The 20,172-nt window shown below is 55.8% G+C and overlaps 7 protein-coding genes and 1 non-coding gene across 8 annotated transcripts; 3 read left to right on the top strand and 5 right to left on the bottom strand.

Moving 5' to 3' along the window:
- Positions 1-591: 591 nt before the first annotated feature.
- On the bottom strand, positions 592-1,898 carry B0T15DRAFT_488184 (heterokaryon incompatibility protein-domain-containing protein; the record flags this gene model as incomplete). Its single annotated transcript, XM_062866479.1, has 2 exons — positions 592-608; positions 689-1,898. The coding sequence occupies 2 exons, from the start codon at positions 1,896-1,898 to the stop codon at positions 592-594; spliced, it is 1,227 nt and encodes a 408-aa protein (XP_062725234.1).
- A 2,696-nt stretch (positions 1,899-4,594) lies between these two features.
- Positions 4,595-5,924, top strand: B0T15DRAFT_3719 (glycosyl hydrolase). The gene has a single exon (XM_062864208.1). The coding sequence runs from the start codon at positions 4,824-4,826 to the stop codon at positions 5,802-5,804; it is 981 nt and encodes a 326-aa protein (XP_062725235.1). The 5' UTR covers positions 4,595-4,823; the 3' UTR covers positions 5,805-5,924.
- A 125-nt stretch (positions 5,925-6,049) lies between these two features.
- B0T15DRAFT_t35 lies at positions 6,050-6,141 on the bottom strand. Its single transcript has one exon. It is a non-coding gene; the product is annotated as a tRNA-Glu (tRNA).
- On the bottom strand, positions 6,118-7,268 carry B0T15DRAFT_3714 (uncharacterized protein). The gene has a single exon (XM_062864202.1). The coding sequence runs from the start codon at positions 7,158-7,160 to the stop codon at positions 6,354-6,356; it is 807 nt and encodes a 268-aa protein (XP_062725236.1). The 5' UTR covers positions 7,161-7,268; the 3' UTR covers positions 6,118-6,353.
- Positions 7,269-7,927: 659 nt separating this feature from the next.
- On the top strand, positions 7,928-8,958 carry B0T15DRAFT_506238 (uncharacterized protein; the record flags this gene model as incomplete). Its single annotated transcript, XM_062867560.1, has 2 exons — positions 7,928-8,172; positions 8,265-8,958. The coding sequence occupies 2 exons, from the start codon at positions 7,928-7,930 to the stop codon at positions 8,956-8,958; spliced, it is 939 nt and encodes a 312-aa protein (XP_062725237.1).
- Positions 8,959-9,617: 659 nt separating this feature from the next.
- B0T15DRAFT_3732 (uncharacterized protein) lies at positions 9,618-11,786 on the bottom strand. Its single transcript, XM_062864215.1, has one exon. It carries the CDS (start codon positions 11,557-11,559, stop codon positions 9,685-9,687), a length of 1,875 nt encoding a protein of 624 aa, XP_062725238.1. The 5' UTR covers positions 11,560-11,786; the 3' UTR covers positions 9,618-9,684.
- A 423-nt stretch (positions 11,787-12,209) lies between these two features.
- B0T15DRAFT_488189 (fungal-specific transcription factor domain-containing protein) lies at positions 12,210-13,700 on the bottom strand (the record flags this gene model as incomplete). The annotated part of the gene is made up of 4 exons (XM_062866480.1): positions 12,210-13,011; positions 13,067-13,203; positions 13,266-13,573; positions 13,634-13,700. 4 exons carry the CDS (start codon positions 13,698-13,700, stop codon positions 12,210-12,212), a joined length of 1,314 nt encoding a protein of 437 aa, XP_062725239.1.
- A 615-nt stretch (positions 13,701-14,315) lies between these two features.
- Positions 14,316-19,544, top strand: B0T15DRAFT_3749 (uncharacterized protein). Its single transcript, XM_062864222.1, has 2 exons — positions 14,316-18,722; positions 18,777-19,544. Exons 1-2 carry the CDS (start codon positions 14,589-14,591, stop codon positions 19,323-19,325), a joined length of 4,683 nt encoding a protein of 1,560 aa, XP_062725240.1. The 5' UTR covers positions 14,316-14,588; the 3' UTR covers positions 19,326-19,544.
- Positions 19,545-20,172: the final 628 nt, after the last annotated feature.

The following is a 20,172-nucleotide window of genomic DNA, read 5'->3' on the forward strand; positions in this document are numbered from 1 at the left end:
GCCTCACGGCGATGAAATGGATCGATTGTCGCTTTGGCTGTCAAGATAGTACCCATGGACTAGACAAGGATGCAACGGTGCCTATTCATAGTATCACCGGTAATAAAACTCAGATACTGCAGTAGCCCTGCAAGCCAATGTTAAAGTAGAAGGGAAAAGGTCATGTCTTCATACACTAACTAGTACCTATCCAGTAAGAGACTCAACTAGATGCCTTCAATATCACATCCATCCTTGCCTCGATCCAATCCAAACCGTCTCACACATGTTTCCATAATTATGTATATCAGGATAGCTTGTTTCCGTCCCCACTGAATACCCATAACATTTTCCAAGGGCTCGTCGATCGCACGAAACGTGCATAACCCAACCCTTCGAAGCGACCACCCGGAGCCCCCTTCGACTGGCCGTAAAATAAGGGCATATAGTTCAATAACTGAGCAGAATCCTGTTAAAAACTTCCAACAAGAGACTTGGAGCAATGCCCAGTCATTTGTCAGTGATGGATCGAACGTGTCTGACTCTATGTCAAAGGCAACATCGGCTTCGACCAGAACACCACCGTCAACGAAATCCCATTGAGCGCCACCTTTAGTACTCTTCTTCACCTTTTCCCACGATGCACCATCACGCCAGAACCATTCAACCTCGAGTGTAGCGCTCATGAGTTCCCCATACATCCCTTTACTGAGGTCAGCGTCGTGAAGCGAGCGCAGCGTGACACCTATCACGGCAAGATCGTGCTCGGGAATGAGTTCCGGGCTGTATTCGCTGGGGCGAATTTCAAACTCGACAGGTGCCGTGATAGAAGCCCATGACCAACTGGGCGCTCTGTATGGGTGTGCTCTCGAAGCTTTCGAATCGTCCGCCGGCTTCCACAGCAGCCCACGACAGACATCTCCTCTGAACAGCCCTGCCATGTACTCATTCCCGGGAATAAGGGCGCCAATGGTCTGGGCCAGGCCGGAAAGGGCGGGGAAAATGTCCGAGGGGTATCCGAGAGTTCGCTGCGAGTAGTTGGTAACAATCTCATACCACCGCATATACCAGAGCTCACGGGCTTGGCCTGTCGTCACAGCTGCCTGGGTCCCGTTGCCCATCGCATTCACGAACTGTTTGCTTGCGCTGAGATCCACGTCGTGGGCGTCTGGGTCGGAAATAGTAGTAGGCGAGAAGTCACCTTCCGCAAGACGCATGTTCGGACACTCCGAGAACATCTGCTCGTGTCCAAAATGCAGCGTCCGCGGGGAGAGCAGACTCTCTTGGAGCACCCACCCTCGAGTGGAAAGTACGCTGTGCTCGCCGGACAACAGAGAGCGCCTCCAAGAGCTGATTGCCGGTCGGACCAGCATGGTCCCGGACACGCCCAACCGAGTGCTCGAATACGGGAGCGGTACGTGCTCCACAGGTGTCCGGGGCTTGAGGAAACCGTCGTCGCTGTGGCGGGAGGTGTGCGCCGCGAGATGAACTGTCGAGCACCGGTAGACATTTGCCATCCTATCGGACTCATGCGCCCAGTCTGCTTTGGAATCCTGCAAGATGCACAGCGAGTCGATCCACAGATGTTTCAACCCAAGCTGTCCCGTCACAACCACAGCGTCTTGGAATGTTTTGGGCATCGAGGACAGCGAGACCGCTTGTTTCCAGACCCCCAGTTTGTCCGCGGTCAGGATGAAGTTGTTATTCCCACCCCAGCAGTGACTCAGAGCCGGCCAGGATAGCGGCTGCGACTGTTCGCCGTCCTCGTGTCGTCCGTGCTCTTCGAGGAATGGATCCTTCCCTCCCACGCTGATCGTCCTCGTTGGTTTGAATTGTGTCGCGACAGGCCACTCTTCTACGTATTCTTTCTTGTCGGGGTTTCCCGAGCCGGAAGATAGGGGCCCGCCGTGTTCGCGCATGCAAATTCCGAGCCATGCTGCGGCGAGGCCATGGCAGCGATCTGATCTCACCTCGACGCAAGCAGGACGACCTTCGATAAAGTTGCTGCCAATGTTGGCAGCGTCTCTGCATCGCCACGGTGAATACAGTAGTCAGAACTTAATAACAAACGGAACCGGCAGAAGGCCAGAAAGGGAGCTGGCTGGATGCCTACCGACGCCCAGTTCGTCACTCCACATCACTCCGGGGAATGCAGGGAGTGAAGGAAAGCAAGATGGAACACCATGTCAATCCGTTGGTACCTTTCAACATCTTGCTCCTGATCCACAAGTCCAACTCGCCGGCGAAGTGGGGTTTGTATTTGTATTTGGAGCCGAGGCCGATGTACTAGGTATCCTCAGACTCAAAGTACCGCTTCCGTTCTTCCGGCTTGTACCGTCTTCGTAATTCCCGGCCAACGAGACTGCAGAACTCGCAACCCTGGGAGGCAGAGTCGTGGATTGTGCTGAGCTTGTCATGGAATGGATGATCGCCCGCTGCTCTGGGCTTTGAGGTTGGCCGGAGAATGCGGTCAATATCCAAGTTACGGCAGACTGTGCAAAGCATAATGCGCAGTGCTATGTATCTGGGCTGGAGAGGGTGTCTGGATGTAAGTGGGCTTTTGTGATGGCGTTCGAAGTAGGTCGCCTTCTCGATGCGGGGTTGGATGGGCCGATGCCGCAGTTTTGAGGCGCGCGGAAGGTGCAATACACCTAAGGTGGTACCTTAGGTACCGATAAGTCGGGCCTCGGGGTATCTACGAATCGGATAAATATTCAGGTAGTACTGCAATGTAGAGTTCAAGTTGCTCACCTTGCAGGACGCTTCTGCAGATGTGGCACAGACATTGACTCAAGAAACAGAGAAAAAAAAAAATAAAAATAAAAAAAATAAAATAAAATTAAAAAAAAGAAAAAAAATAAAAAAGAAAACCGAAATAACGCCACCATCGACGAAAAGCTCTCATAAAGTGTCTTGTGAGGTAACACCGCCCTTTACCCACCCGTTTGCTGCATCCTACTACGATACTCCATTGCCACTTTCTCTAACGCTGTTGTGCAGCAACGTGCCTGTGCCAGTCTTGTCTCCAGCGGCCCACATATATGAGCACCTTAAGACCAAGGCTCATCGAGATTGGAGAGGCTGTGCTGCTGGCTTGGAGCTTCAGGGGGACAACATCGGGAAGGAAACAAAGGCTGGGAGTTTCCCTGAATCTATAGACCTCCGCGTCACGGGTAAAAGCTCACTTGTTGTACTGCGTCACGACTCACCCCATACCATACCTCGTGAGGAAAAGCGAGTTCAGCGTTTCTCATTGTAGCTTCAGGTGTGGTACACCCTAACGCTACTCGTAGTAGCATACTAATCTTGAATCCTTGATCGAATAATCCGGACAAGGGCCATAACCAAACCTACGGTGGATCTTAACAGTGTACGTAACGCGAATAGCAGTAGGTATACGATACGTAGGTAGTACCCTACCTAATGGCTATTAACTCCTAATATAGTCGTCCGTCCCTATTGTTAGGTTCCTATACCTCCCGAGCGCCCTCCCTACACCTTAGGGTCTAATCCGGAACTTTGTGGACGGTTCATTAGCGTGCATAACCGGTAGCTAACGTCGTCAAGGACAACCCAGGGGACACTTTAAACGCTACGGGCTAACCCCGGATGTTTAGTGGTAGGCGGAGGGTAGGGCATACACAGAGATTACTCACCTACGCAGAAGCGGAAGCGTTCTAGTAAACTTATAGATGAGGTCAATAGGCGCCAGGAATTTACGCTTGGGCGGGGTCATCAGGTTAGCAGTAGACCCGGAATTAACAGCAAAACTACGCAAGACCCAGTAGGCTGAAAGTCTAATATGTCTAGTAGTGTCCTGCATTCGTAATAGGTAGGTAGCCACGGTACGCTTTGCCGACTCGATAACGGAAGCCTTTGATGGCGTCTTACGATAACTCGATGCACATCACTGACTTCTGTTATTCCCTTTGGGAATTGGTGGGACGCGTACAGGCCCATCTCCATGGCGTCGGGAATCTCGACCTCAACCACGGTGGGCGCATCATACACGGGCTTTTGGACCGTTTGTCTTTGTCTTATTCACCTTGCTTCCGAGGCCCGCGCACTCTGCGCACTGATATCGCTTCCACCGCCCATTGCGTTGATCAAGCACACCGCAACCGCAAAAGAAACTTGAGACCCGTGCATCTATGGGTCTCACAAATGTCTGATTTGGCAACATGATCGGCAGCTGATTCAGACGAAGCCAACTCGGTGGAGCATGGACGTCATCGGGAGCTGAATCCTTCGGGGCTTTGGCTGAGGCCATGCATCTTACAGGACCCAATACGGATTGGATGTCGTTACACAAAGAGGCTACTACCTGCCTGAGCGAGGCAGAGACCGAAGTGTGTTGTGCGATGAGTGGCCCTTCTTCCGGATAGGGTCTCACAGAAACTGGGAACCTCACGAATCGGTGTCAACCTTGCCAAGGAGATGGGTTCGGACCACTGGAGGCTTGTGATCCTTCACAAGCACCGAACATCAGGTTTATGTCCAGTTATGCGAGGAGAATGCTGTCCGGCGCATGCCGTACAACCCGATGGTGGCCATGCAGGCGGTCTACCGCCTCTTACGGCACGGCGATCACGAGTATGGGATCCCGGAGGAGTATCGCAGGTCGACCGCTATAAGTTTGAGCGCATCACCCGTTGCTGGATCGCCAAACCGGCCTCTGTCCGAGTCATGAACCTCCGTCTCTGACGTTCGGTGGTGTCGAAACATCGCAACTCCCATCATCATCACAGGCACAAATCCCCATATTTGCAACTGGTCCAAGACAGCCAGGCGAGAGCACAATCCAACAATAGAACAGCCGGAGCCTCTTCCCCTCCACCGCCAAGATGCACCTCCCAATAACCACTCTCCCCCTCGTCCTCCTAGCAACCACCGACCACGCCCTCGCCCGCCCACACGAGACCCTCGGCAACCTCGACTTCGCCGACCCCTCCATCACCTACGACCCGCACTCCTCAGCCTGGTACGCCTTCGCCACACAGGCAAACAACAAACACGTCCAAGTCGCGACCGCCCCTTCCCCCAGGGGGCCCTGGACCTATCTCCCTTCCACCGACCTGCTCCCCGTCCCGGGATCCTGGGTCGACACCACCTCCCCGCGCATCTGGGCGCCCGACGTGCAGTACCTCTCGGAAAGCGACCGCTTCGTGCTGTACTACTCGGGTCTCGTGGCCGGCGGTTCGCCGTATCACTGCGTCGGCGCGGCCACGGCCGAGAACATCACCGGCCCGTATACCGCGCAAGCCGAGCCGCTGATCTGTCCGCTGGACGAAGGCGGGGCGATCGATGCGGCCGGGTTCAGGGATGAGAGCGACGGGTCGAGGTGGGTGGTGTACAAGGTCGACGGGAGTGCCAAGGGCCCCGGCGGGCCGTGCGGGAATGGCGATCCTCCCGGGGTGCCGACGCCGTTGCGGCTGCAGCGGGTGGACGAGACGGATGGGGTCACGCTTGTCGGGGAGGCCGAGACGATTCTGGATCGGGATCCGGAGCTGGATGGCCCGCTTGTTGAGGCGCCCAGCTTGGTGAGGGCTGGCGGTAAGTTTGTGCTGTTCTACTCGTCGCATTGCTTCAATAGTCCGGATTATGATGTGAAGTATGCGACGGCGGAGAGGATTCAGGGGCCGTACACGAGGAAAGGGCAGCTCATTGGGAAGCAGGCGGGCGATTATGGATTGGAGGCGCCGGGAGGCGCTACGGGCGTAATGGGTGGTTTGGCAATGGTGTTCCATGCGAACTGTCCGGCAGGGCGGTGCATGTATGAGACAGAGTATGTGTTGGAGGGTGGTGAGATCAAGATTCCTGCTTGAAAGGGGACTGTTGTATTGGCCTTGGGTGCAAGGCAAGGAGGGACTGTTACATTGCTCGTTGTCAGCGGATAGATATCTTTCATAGAGGTGAACTCGAGCACAGGATAGATAGTAACCTACAATTAGTTACAAGGAAATAAAAAAGAAAAACGAAAGAAAGAATAACCCCCCTAAAGGAACCCCACATTTTAAGAACTCATTCGAAACTCCTTCGAACTTAGAGACAGGTGCAAAAGGGATGTTGTCTCGGATACCGGGAGTCGAACCCGGGGCTGTTGAGAGAGCAGTCACTGCTTTGCAGTGAGAGTCAACGATGTTACCGCTACACCATACCCGATGAGTCGAGTGTGGTTCCGACTGGTGGTTGCGGGTTCGGCCCGATTCTTGGCCCCATAGAACTCAGAGATCTGCATTCGTAGCGTAAATGAATCAATCGCTATGACTTGAACAGGGTATATCCTCAGAATATCATGCAAGAATATCCAAAATATTGTACAATACACATTGTTGGCGACAACTAGCTTAGATCGCTGACGTATCGACAAGGCCTCACACCAACACCACTGCAACCCCCACCGCAAACACCAAACCAACGATACGCCCAGCCTGCGACCGAGAGCCTGCATAGCCCATGGCGGATGATGGGCTGCTCGTCGTGGCAGCCGGTGCAGAAGTTGTTTCTACCACGGTGGTGGAAGTGGAAGCGACAGACGTGCCGGTGGTTTCTGAGCCCCCGGTAGTGGAATCGGTGGTGGTGGCGCCGGTAGCGGTCGTGCTACCTGAGGTTGTCGCAGTGGTCGACGTAGCAGTATCCGTCGTCGCACTCGAAGCAGCCGACGAACTCGCGCCGTACTCGGCAATATCCAAGACGTATGTCCCATTCCCTCCCGTCCCGTCCTTGAAGACCTCGTAGCTGGCCCAGCTGGGCTGCCCATCGGTCCTGAGCGACGCGCACGCCTGGAAATAGTAGTTGCTCGCGCAGATGCTCTCGCCGTCGGGGCTGTTGATGCCGCCGCCCACGTTGGTGCACGAGACGAACAGCTGGCTGATGGTGCGCGACAGGTTGTCGAAGAAATCGTTGTCGTCGTACGACCCCGGCGACAGGCACGCCCGGCAGCCGTTCAGCGACGTGTACCACCCGTCCGGATTGGGGATGCAGACGCAGTCGTCGATGTTGCTGTTGGGCCCCTTGAGCTTTTGGCACTTGAGCATTGCCTGGTAGATCGGCCAGCACCCGCAGTCGTCCAGTTTGGTGGGGCCATCGGGCGCCGACTTTGGCGATGACCAGCCGTTGGGCGAGGCGGCCGACGGCGCGACGAGGGCCGCGAGGGCCACGAGCGCAGCCGGATAGTGCATTGATAAGCCGTTGAGGTGTTGGACTGCGGTGTGGTGTGGTGTGTTGACGGAGGCCGCGAGCTCCCGGCGGACGCGTCTTGGGAGAAAAGGGGCCCTTATTTATTCACATGGCAATTTCTGGCAGCTAATTTCCGTTGACAGGGATTCAGGTCTCGAAGGGAGAAGCTAGCCAAGTTAACGTTATCGCCGACGCGAGTGCCTAGCACAAGGTCCTCGCATGGCTTGGGCTGACCATTTGGCGGATTCTGAGTGCGCTAAACCTGTAAGAGGTATCCGTACTGTACTGCTACATACAATACAATACATACCGGTACATACCAACAGTCTAACATCTAGTGACGCCAATACGCGGCACTTCTCTTGTGACCACAGGGAAATGACTGACTTTTGGCCTTGCAAGAATGGAAATGCAAAGATTTGTGTGTAACTACCCGCTAGGCACTTCCAATGAAGGTGTAATTCTGAATTTGCTTGCCCAGAGCGCCACGCTGCGGCCCGCTATTTCCATTCCACGAACCGCTGCTTCTTCGCTCTTACCTACTCCCGGCCCTTCAAGGTGTAAGAGTCCCACACGGAAACTGGCTCCCGTACACGGAATTTAGTGTGAGAAATGTGACGTTAGGTAGATGGCCTCGCAAAACCCTGGAAGTTCCCAATTCGATCTCTCGGAAACCCGTCACTCATACATTCAAACCTACCTACCTTACCTAAGCTGTTCATCTTGCTCCTATTACATTTTATACACGCTTGCCGGTTTGATCCCGACAATGGCAACGCAGCAGGAACTGATCAAGACCCGCTACGAAACCGGTGCTACTCTTTTCTCAAAACACGCACTTCAGGGCTTGAGAACTCAACTTCACAGCGTGCGGATTTGCTTGGACGATGAAGTCATGCTGTACAAGGAAATCCTGGTGCACAACCTCAATGGGCATCTCGTCCGGTTTCCTATAGAGAGAGATCAAATCGAAGTTCCCGATCATCGTCCTGACCATGATGGTATTTATAAAACGTAGGTATCACACCTGGCCAGTTACCCGCCGTCCACTTCCACGCGCTCCTTTTCTCCGTCCCATAAAATTTCATACTCTTACCTCGGAACAGCAAGGTACCGGTTCTTGGTTACCGCAGCATACAGCGTCTTCTGAGCCTACCTGAAGGCAGCCTCTATGCCTATCTACCAGTCATGGTATGGCATAGAACGGAAAGGCGGGACCGAAAGACGAAGGAGCTCTTGGCCGACTGGCCGGAGGCGGACTACCACACGGTGAAGCGGAGATTCGCAGCGGCGAAGGAAAATTTCGGCCATGAGGCCTTCGGATACATCAAGGCCGCCCTCGCCTCCGCTGTACTCCCTGTGGGCATCCGCAAGGTTGTTGCGCTCGCTTGCGGCACCATGACAAAGGCAAACGATCACTCCTCCTACCGGCGCAGCATGGCCCAGCACGCCTTGGCCCTGGCGTTGCGAGATCATTTATCAGCGAGTGCTGCGCATCCGACGACACCGGGTGAGAGCAATAGCAGTAGTAGCAGCAGGAGCACGGTTGGAATGCCATGCTATGCCCAGGACCCGCTCTACACGCCACTCGATAAGCGGGTCCTCGAAGAAGACGGCATCACCGTTGTCGAAGACCCTGCAGCCTTTCTCGAAATCGACGAAGCAAGCGTGGTCATTTCTGTCAACCCGAGCATCCCAGTACGGCAGATCATAGCGGACATCGCCGACCCCGGGCCCGCCATCATCATTTGGAATAGAGTGGTGGACTCAGGGTCAGGCCGCACTTTAGCCGAGGGATAGGTGTAAGTCTGGCATTCGCAATATCTTCTTGATGAGAGAACGAGTCTTAACAGGCCGGAACTTGATTAGTGACCCGGACCCGGTTTCGCCACGCGTGATACGGATGATGGATGAGTATGTTGAGCTGCCGTTTCCACAGCACGAGAGCCAGAATTTTGGTGATGTGGCAATATACGTGAACCGTGGCATCCCAAATGAGATGGGGGAAGAGGAAAGCGTGACACATGGCAGCGGTGATCCCCATTGAAATAACAGCGTTCTGAAAGCACCCAGCAGTTCTTCTGGTATATGAATATAAGAATCGTTTACACACACTCCTACCTCTCTTCCCCTCGTTTTGATACTCAGGGCAGTGATCATAAACTAACAAGGCCCAGAACGTACTGGTACACAGAAGAGCAGGACGGTAGATGACTGCACGGTAAGCTGTGTCCGCCCATCAAGGATCGCCAGTTCATCTAGACTCTTGGAAGCTATCCAAACTCGTGTATTTCTACTGGTACTCCACCCCTATCTCCAACCAAATTCTATCTATATCCACTGCAACCTACACTGCCATTAAATCCCAACCACGATCAAATCTAAAGAAATGAGGTTAAAAGAGAAGTGAAAAATCAACCCCTTTCCTCTCCCTCACTTCTCCCCATGCACACACCGATCACCCTTCATTGACTTCCACACCTCCATCGCCTACTCCTCAACCACCAATACTACCTAAGGTGGTGCCTACTCCGTCTCCCACCACTTGCCCATCTCCCTCAGCGCATTCGTCCCACAATGCACCTCCCCGCCGCGAACATGATGGCTCATATAATCATCCACCCACCTCACCTGCATGCCCACGCTGCCATAGATCTTCTCCACCGAATCAGCAAAGATATCCCTTCCCTCGACGACAGGCCCCCATTGCTGCGGCGCGACATACTTCCCGTTGCCCAGCACCAGCCCGTTCAGCGCCTGCGGCACCATCGCCTTCAGCTGCTTCTCCCCCGCGCGCGGCGTGCTGATCCTGGGCGGCAGGCCGTCCGGCGTGGGGAAGTGGATCCAGGGGTCCGAAGTGGCGTCCTTGAAGAGGGTGGGGACGCGGAGGATGTCTTTCTCTTGGAGGGGCACCTCGCGGAGGAGGGTGCGCAAGTTTTGGTCTAGGTACTTCTGTGCGTAGGCTTGGGTTTTGTGGAAGGTCGGGTCGGCGAGGACGGTGGCGATGGTTGTGTTGGGCAAGAGCAGGGCTGGGTCGAGGAAGAGCGTCAGTTCGTCTGGGGTGGCATCGCCGGTATAGGAGAGGAAGGGCACGTCGCCGTGGCCGGAGGCGTTGGCGGTGCGAAGAAGGTCAATGGCGGCGGCGGTGTCGGCGATGGCGATGGTGAAGCCCAGCTTCGTGGCGTTGGTGGGCAGGAACTGCACCATTTCGTCGACGTGACCGATTACGAGCCAGCCGGCCTCGATGAAGAGCGGGGTTTGGGTGCCTTGGCTACGCAGGAAGGTGGTCATAGACTCGGCTGGGGGTGTCTCGAAGTGGTTGCCCATGACGATGCGGCCGTTTGGCCAGCGCTTGCCCGAGCGCGAGGTATAGGGTGGGATGGTCTCGATGTTGCCGCCGGAATTGATCTCTTCCCAGCCGAAGCCGGAGCCAGCACCTGGTTGGAAGCCGCCGATTCCAGCGCTGCGGAGCTGGGAGAAGACCTGGCGCCCGGACTCGCGTCCGGACTGGGCGGAACGGAGAAGTACACGGATCGAGACGGGTCCGTCTGGGCCGGGCATGCTGGCGTAGCCTGGTTCGAGGAAGTCCTGCGCCCAGATGTCGGTCCGGTCCGTGCTTTGGTTAAACAACACGATGGGCGTGTCGCCGCTCACCGCATCCTCCACGCCGCGGAGGAAGTGAGCCTGCCAGCGCGATCCGACGGTTTGGTTGTCCCCAGCGGCGCTGCTGAGCACGACCTCGGTCCGCTGCAGATGGTGATGCAACAGCACGGGGGCCTGCTTCATGGCAACGGAGTCGCGAACGGTGCGGTTGCCGTCTGTCACCTCGAACACAACCTTAATCGAGCCATCCCAAACCTTCGAGTCGGTCACGAGCTCGCGTCCGTCCAGAGCAAGAGAGATGCCCTTGCGTAAAGTCGTGGCGTTGAAGGTGATCTGCCGGTTAACGACGGCCCAGACGCTCGAGTAGCCCGTCATCATGTCGGTCTCGTTCCAAAACAAACGGACTCGGTTGCTGGCATGGGCCGGCTCGATGTAGATGCAGCCTTCAGCCTCATCGGAGACGTCCGAAAGTGGCAGCGTAAGCAGCGGAGCAGCATACTGTGCGCTCGACGGCAGCAGGTGGTCTCCGGAAGAGTCGTGGCAGCGGGAGAGCTCATGGTTGGAGAGGGGTTTGCCGGTAAGGTCGGCCATGGGACAGCGGTGGGATGAGTCTCCAATGTTGGGCAGGAAGATGGCTCCTCGGCGAGCTGTCCAGCGCTGCTTGTCGGCATCGTCGAGCTGGGTGACTACTCCATCTCTGTTGGTGTCGGCCAAGATGCGCGGGCGGAGAGAGCCCGCAATGGTGGAAGGGATCCATCCGAGAAGTAACAGAGGAAGCAGTCCAAGAAGAGGTGCCATGGTTTACAAATGCTGTTTGATGATGTGTCGGGGTGTGTTTGGTCATGGCCGTCATGCTAGGTTCGAGGAGGGGAGAGCGCCCTTTTATGTCTCTAGAGTCCCGTGAGTCGGGCGTGAGATGATTTACATGGCACACCATCGAGATCTGCCTCGAGACGATCCTAAGACGTCGAGAAGCCTAGCTTATTGCAGTTTTCAGTCGCTAATGGCCGAGTCCGTGGTCGTCCCGAGCATCGAATATTGCGGCGTGGAGCCACGATGTCTGGATCCTTCCTAAAACGGAAGGAAAGAAGGCCAAGACCAAAATCGAGGCGGCCCCACCTGACGTGGCAGTGCCGGCCGGCGCTCTCCGTTATGTAGTCGTGCCCTGACCAAATGTCTCCGGAACTCACCTAGACAGTCAGAAAGGGTGATGGGAGCGGATCGGCTGTAGATATCTTTCCGTTTTGGATCTGATGGAGTCCAGGCGACTCGTGCTTCAGCCTGTCCAGGTGAGAGGGCGGGAGCCAGGGTGGGTAAGCACGCACTCCACTGTCCACATCGGACTGCCTCAAGCCCGAAGTCGTCGAGTCTCGGCTTCACAGTATTCTGCGGTCTTGGGGCTGCGACGCGTCTCTTGAATACATGCCGAGGAAGGCAAGCCATGTCCTTTACATGACGAAGACATATGGTTGGTCGAACAATGTGTCCCAGGTCCCCTTCCCTAACCCGAGCTTCCACACGCGCTTCACCAACAGGTCCTTCGCTACCAGGGGCGCAGCCGTTCCGAGGGCATTACTGATCCATCTGAGTTCGCTAACAACGAATTGTTTCGTTGTGTCCTCTTCTGCCTCAATCCCCGCGACTACCAGGGGCCACAGAACCATCTTGCGCAGCTGGCTGTACCTGCAGATCTCGCGCAGCCGGCTGACGAGGACTGCGGCACATGTTCGCCTTGCCGACGCCAGCGCCTCATAGGTAGCAAGACGACCTTGTGAAGGGGCGTAGCTGCCCGGTGCGCGTACTGCGTCCATGGACAATTCGCTCGTGTCGTGCAGAAGAGCACGGATGCAGTAGATGGCGATGGCCGACTGGTAGATACAAGCCATAGAGTGCCATCCGCCGAGACCGCCTTGCGATTCGAGTAAGTCCGGAGGGATGGCAGAGACAACCTCGCAGGCCCACCTGCTGGTTGGGAAGGCTCTAACGCGCCGGATGATGTCCAGGGCTACCCACTGTTTGCCTTCTTCTGGGGCAGCCGGTAGGGTATCCACGGGAATAGACTCGGGGCACTCAAACGTCGAGCGAAGGTGGTTGACGCGGATAACTTCGGCGAGTAGATCCGGGGGACAGGGGAAGCAGGTTGACATGCCGTTCCCATACAGGGCCGGAAGCAGGCTGATGAGCTCGAGCTGGGTACTTGATGACACGGGTTCTACGTAAGGCGAAGTTGTACTCCCCATAATCTCGATCCTATTGCGACAGAGTTAGCGGGTGGGTCTTGAGTAGCGGGACCTGCCTGGCGTACAGAGCATAGAATCGAAGCAAGTGGTGGAAGTCAGGGCGAGTCAGCACTAGGGCTGTCAAGCCGCCCTTTAACTGCATCACGGCACTTGCTCCATTGGTGTGATGTCGCCAGTCAGGCGGCTCAAAGGAGTATTGCAGCTGAGATGGCGGGATTAGATTCAAAAATACAATATCTCTTGTCCTGATTGCAGGTTACCAACCTCTACCAAGAGAAGAAACAGCACTGCGGCCAGTGTCATATCGGATGCTTGCTGTTCCGGCAAGCCTAGGTCGGCAGTTAAAGCGCGGATGGCTTCACCCCGATGTCGTTGGAGTCGCCGGACCAGAACAAACTGGTCGGACGGCGGTGCCTCACTGGACTGCAGGACTCGGTGGCAGAGTGCGGAGCATACGAGGCTCTGGGCACAGGACGTTGAAAGATATGGAGCGGCGGCATGGGGCATCCAGTACGGATTAAGCGGTCCGCTGGCCCCTGTGGCGACCAAGTCAGGGGCGATATGCAAGTCGTCTATGGACGGCGGAATTAGCATATTCGCACATCTCGCATGGCGACACGCGGCGATCTTACAGTACTCAATGGCCTCAAAGACGGCGGTCATCTCTCGCTCGCTCGCTGACTTGAGAGCGCGAGGCATGATCATTTTTTCTGGGCCCTTCGAGTTTACCTGTTGTGGCTGCAGCCACTTCAGGGGCTTCTTGCCATTATACCCCGGGCAGTCCACGCCCCTGACCTGACATTTGCGACATCTAGGGCGGATGGAGTCGCAGACCAGCCGTCGCCGTCGGCATTCCCAGCATTGTACGCCTCTCACTCCGGGCATGGTGACTGTGCTATTGGCGAAACTTGACTTGGCGTTACGATCCCGATGCGAGAGCGAGGAGCGGGATCAAAATAAGCTCAGCAGCACAGTGGAGTGCGGATGGTGGGTGCACAGCCGCATCGTTGGCTTAGCCGGGGCGTTGTTCAGGCGCAAACCTGGCAACACTTCCATCTTGACTACGTCTTGGGCGAATTACTCGTCCACCCGTTTGATATTGCGGGACGGAGCAGCTTTGGCTGGTACAAACTCAAATGCTGTCAAATTTAGGTTGCGAGTGTTCTCTCCGTATTGTTATTGTACCGAGGTATAAAGAGTTCCGAATGCTCCACATTTGTACGAAAACCACTGAGAGTGGGGGTTCTGTTCCCCCTGGGCCCTGGACCCTGCAGCCCAGCACATGACGTTGATAATCCCAGGAGCCGCTTCTATGTAGGCCCCTCTCTCCGCCACCCATCCCCACCCAGTATTTTCTGTTCCCTGCATATCGCCAAGGGAAGCAGTATCGCGACAAAGCCTGCGAGCTCGACCAGTATTCGCGCCCCCGGCAGCCTTCGCAGCGCGTTATCGTCGTCCGTGGACGCCTGAGCAGAGTAGTGACACATTCTTGTGCGGGCGCAAACCACCACCCTCGACCTCGCCAGGCCCGCCACCGCCTCCCCTACGACCAAGAACCCCGCGCTGCTCCACACGGAGTCGCGCTCCATGTCTCAACCACCACAGCAGCCCCAGGACGCCGAACTCTCTGCTTCCCTGTCCCACGGCGATGCGGGCCAGACCTCCCCCGCGCCGCCATCGCCCAACGACCACGATCCATTGTCGGCGCCGGAGGCCCATACACAGACGGCCGGCTTCGCTGGGGACAACTCGAAGTCAGACAACGTCCCGCTGCCTACCCACCCCAACGTCAACACCAATGTGGGACCATACTCGCCCTCGGCGGCCGCGTTGAGTCCGTCTGCGCTTGACCGTGTGTTCCCCATACGGAGTGTCATCTCCGTGGACCCCAACCCAACAGCTACACCGAAGCCTACTGGACAACATGCTGGCGACAACCTCCACCAGTATTCTCGGCCGATCGACTCGCGACGGCCCTCGGGGTCTACAGCATCGAACCGATCACGCGTCTCCAAAAGTCAAGGTCAGACCCGGCGGCCATCGACCACTCCCAGGGGAGGAGGACTACCACCGACACGGCAGAACACCAACCCCACACCACAAAACCCGGACAAACCAGAATCGCAGTTGCCTGCGTCACTATTCAAGGAAATCACATCTTCGAGTCCAGGGAATAGTGAGGTGGGAGAAGGCAGCCGGTCGCCGTCGGTCAAGGCGGCAGATCTGCCACCGTCCCCCGGTGGTGACTCGGTCCGAAGCACTCTCAGCAGCGTCGGCGAGATAGGTAGTTTAATAACACCGCGCTTCAAGCATGTCGTTACCGAGGGAGGGCATATGGTTATCACAGGTCGAGAAGGCGAGACATTGCAGCGTTGCGAGGACGAACCCATCCACATACCGGGGGCTGTGCAGGGATTTGGTCTTCTGATTGCGCTTCAGGACGACCCTGGAGGGAACGGTGGCCTCCTTGTCCGTGTGGTCTCTGAGAACTCTAAGAGGTTCGTCGGGCGGACACCAAATGAGCTGTTCGCATTGGAGAGTTTCACAGACATCCTATCCGAAGAACAAGCCGACATCCTTCTCGATCACATTGACTTCATTAAAGACGAAGACTCCGATGTTTTGACCAACGGTCCTGAGGTCTTCACAATATCGATCAAGGTACCCGGGGTGTCCCGGGCACGAAAGCTATGGTGTGCAGTTCACATCAATGACGCTAACCCTGGGCTGATCATCTGCGAATTCGAACTTGAAGATGACCCGCAGTTTCCTCTGGTGCCACCGAACGATATGGCGCCCGAACTTCCCGAGGACACATTGTCCAGTAACCCTACCGAAGAGGAGTACCTCGAGAGTACTGAAATAAAGAGCCGGCCCCTCAGAGTACTGCGAAGTGCGAGAAAGAGGAAAGGCGAGGCTGCTGTTATGGAAGTTTTCAATATCATGTCTCAGGTTCAAGAGCAGCTAGCAGCGGCACCTACGCTCGAAAAGTTCCTCCAGGTTTTAGTGGGCGTTGTCAAGGAACTGACAGGCTTCCACCGCGTTATGATATACCAGTTTGACCAGACATTCAACGGACGAGTCGTTACTGAGCTTGTCGATCCTCGCGCCACGAAAGACCTGTACAAAGGGCTCAACTTCCCTGCGTCAGACATCCCCAAACAAGCCAGAGAGCTCTACAAGCTCAACAAAGTCCGCCTGCTTTACGACCGCGACCAAGAAACAGCTCGCCTCGTCTGCCGCACTGCCGAGGACCTGGAGACACCTCTTGACCTCACACATTCCTATCTGCGCGCCATGTCACCCATCCATTTGAAGTACTTGGCGAACATGGCGGTCCGCTCTTCTATGTCTATCTCCATCAATGCCTTCAATGATTTATGGGGACTCATCGCGTGTCACTCTTACGGCGCTCACGGCATGCGAGTTTCGTTCCCGATCAGGAAAATGTGCCGCTTGGTTGGCGACTCCGCGTCTCGGAATATTGAGCGACTTTCGTACGCATCACGCTTACAAGCTAGGAAGCTTATCAACACCGTGCCCACCCAACTCAATCCCTCCGGTTACATTATCGCATCCTCGGACGACCTGCTGAAGCTGTTTGATGCCGACTTTGGTCTGTTGTCGATCAGAGGCGAGACGAAGATTCTTGGTCGCATGGAGAATTCTCAGGAAGCTTTGGTTCTGCTGGAATACCTGAGGATGCGCAAGATCCAGTCGGTAACGACATCGACGGACATCACACAAGATTTCCCCGATCTTCGATACGAGCCTGGATTCCACACCGTTGCGGGCATGTTGATCGTGCCTCTGACTGTCGGTGGCAACGATTTCATCGTTTTCTTCCGGAAGGGCCAGCTGCGAGAAGTCAAATGGGCCGGTAACCCGTATGAGAAGTTCATTAAGGAGGGCACCGAAGGTTACCTTGAGCCGAGAAAGAGCTTCAAGACATGGTCGGAGACCGTAGGTGGCAAATGTCGCGAATGGACTGAAGAAGAGATAGAAGCTGCTTCGGTATTATGCCTCGTGTACGGCAAGTTCATCGAAGTCTGGAGACAGAAGGAGGCAGCGTTGCAGAGCAGTCAGTTGACGCGACTGCTACTCGCCAACTCTGCTCATGAGGTTCGAACGCCGCTGAACGCCATCATCAATTATCTTGAAATTGCCCTCGAAGGATCTTTGGATCCGGAGACTCGAGAGAACCTGGCTCGGTCGCACTCGGCATCGAAATCGCTCATCTACGTCATCAACGATCTTTTGGATTTGACGAAGACAGAGGAAGGAGGCCCTTTGATCAAGGGAGAGTCGTTCAAGCTGAGCGAGACCATCAAAGAGGCGACAGACATGTTCCGCGGCGACGCCCGGCGGAAGAACATCGACTACGAGGTTGTCGAACACGAGGGCCTTCCCAAGTCATGCATAGGTGATCAGCGCCGTGTAAGACAGGCCATCTCGAACATCACAGCGAATGCCATTCAACATACCAGTCAGGGTGGTGTCAAGATTGAAGCCTATGTTGCGTCGAGACCCAGCAAAGACCATGCGAAAGTCGAAATCGCGGTCACGGATACCGGTGTTGGTATCAACCCGAAAAGACTAGATCAACTCTTCTACGACCTCGAGCAAGTCCAGTCTGAGCCCATCAATGCGTTGGAGGATGCTATAGTGCCAGGCTCCAAGCAGATCAAGGCCAACGACGACAAAACAGCGCTCGGTCTCGGTCTCGCGGTTGTGGCGCGCATCATCCGCAACATGAACGGGCAACTCAGAGTCAGATCGGAAGAGGGAAAGGGCACACGATTTGTCATACAGTTCCCATTCGATCTGCCAGATGACGAGGACATGCCGTCACTGCCACCAGCAGATACTACCTCAGACTCCGGGAGTGTCACACCACATCCTGAACGGTCAAAGTCATTGAGCAGCTTGATACAACCCGGCGGTGAACGAACTTTGATATCTCCGACCACGTCACGGCACGGTTCGAGCGGCAGCGCTTCGCAGGTGAATGGAACGATGATCAACCACCCGGCTGCGGGTAGGAGACAGAGCGCCGACAGTTTGAAGAGCAAGACTAGCTTGCGAAGCTTCAGGAGTGGCAGGACCTCGTCCCCAACAGAAAGCGCACGGGACGATGTTGACCGACTTATCGAGGATCTTCAAGCGCCACATCTGGTCGAGAGGCGAAGAGGAGGACACGGAGGAAGGGACAGCAGCCCTAGTTCGCGATCACTGAGACCTGCTCTTACCAAGGGCAACAGCATGGACCCTGGGTCACCTCCACGGACTAGGGCCAAGAGCCTTGAGATGGCGGAAGGCAGAGTTGTGATCCCGCCTCACCAAAGAAGTCTTGATACCGAGACACCCGGTGAGGTGCCTATCGCATTCTCCTCTCAGCCTCTCAGGGCTATCCGTCTGCCGGACGATGCCACATCGCCTACGCAGCGATCGACGATGGGTTCGATTCTCGACGAAGTTCACGACGAACCAGGGGAGTTGTCGCCTCCACCCGCGCCTGCGCCTGCGCCTGAGCCTGAGAAGCTCACCTCGGACAGAATGCGCGTTCTCGTAGCAGAGGATGATCCAGTCAACAGTCGAATCCTTAAGAAGCGGTTAGAGAAGATGCAGCACACCGTGGATCTTACCGTCAATGGCGAGGAATGTGCATCTGCGTTTGGCGAACGTCCCAAGGACTTTGACGTGGTCCTGATGGACATGCAGGTAACCATTCTTTAATAATTATCCCTTCCGTACATCGCTCTAACAGCCCACCAGATGCCCATCGTCGACGGCCTAACCTCCACCAAGATGATCCGCTCCTACGAAAGGACCCACACCAACATCTACTCCCCGCGCGCCGCGCTCTGTGGCCGCATCCCCATCGTCGCCGTGTCGGCCTCGTTGATGGAAAAAGACCGCCAGCATTACATTGACGCCGGCTTCGACGCCTGGATCCTCAAGCCAGTCTCCTTCGACCGCCTGAGTAAGATCATGGCGGCCATCGTCGACAAGGATATCCGCAGGCAGTGCTTGTACGAGCCTGGTCAATGGGAGAGAGGCGGCTGGTTCCACGAGGGCAAGGCGAGTGTGGAGGAGGTTAGTACGAAACCAACGGATCAACCGCCGACCAGCAACCCGAGTGAGATCGTCAAGGGGGCTGCAGAGGATGCGAAGAATCCCATGGCGGGCGAAGAGGATGAGCAGGGAAGGCAGCCGGAGGAACAGCAGCGATTGCTCACTAAGCAAGAGGAAAAGCGGACGGAGGAGGATGATAGGCACAACGAGGAGGTCAGGCATGCGGATCCTAGGGATGCTGCGGGGTGAGCAGCGAGCGAGCGGAGTCAGCGAATCCAGCGAAGCCAGCGACTGGTTCATTTAAGATTATAGGCGAAATGGTCAAGAAGAAGGGTGACATTGATACGAAGAGTGGGCACTCTACACTCACCATTTCCAGCCTTCGCCGACTGCTATTGCCGTCCTTGTTCTCATCTGGTTCGGCCTGGTTCTCTTCTGGGCCCTCCTCTTCCTCGCCTCCCAGGAAACACCATCTATTGCCCGTTTCCTGGTCTGCCTCCCAGCCTTTTGGCTTCTCCTCCTCCTCCTGCTGACGCTCGCAACAATCCACCCCTGGCTGCTTCTCTCCGCCGCGTGCCCGTCGTGGCTAACCCCTCGCCACGCACGCCATCCACCTGCACTTGTCCCACACCACGGTGAAATCAACCCAGGGAACTAGCGCCACACGCCACCCGCTAGCCGACTGGCATGCCTTTATCGGCTTCACATATCAGCTCGACTCGCTCGGTTTTCAGGAGGGTGGATATGCTATGCTGCCCATTGTGCTGCGGCTGTATACCGAGTTTTGGAGCCGCGGCGGGTTGTGTCGTCAGCATCCAGGCTATGACCAAGGGGTTGGTGTATGTGCTTGAGAGGAGGGAGATTGCGGCGTACAGCCCTATCTTTGATAGCTGATCACGTTGTAGGGTCGGGTGTACTTTGTAGGGTAGTCGGGCAGCCCCGAACATTGTGGTTCCGCATTAGTAACCAGGGGGAAGAAAGCTGCTGGTTTCTAATTCAGCCACGAGAAATGTGATGCCAAATACTTCCGTAGAAGCGGGACTTTGGATTCTGGTTGTGTCCGTGTTCTTCCTAACTCTCTCGCTTTGGGTAAACT

Source organism: Chaetomium strumarium (assembly GCF_033439665.1).
Source record: "Chaetomium strumarium strain CBS 333.67 chromosome Unknown B0T15scaffold_1, whole genome shotgun sequence".
NCBI lineage: Eukaryota > Fungi > Ascomycota > Sordariomycetes > Sordariales > Chaetomiaceae > Chaetomium > Chaetomium strumarium.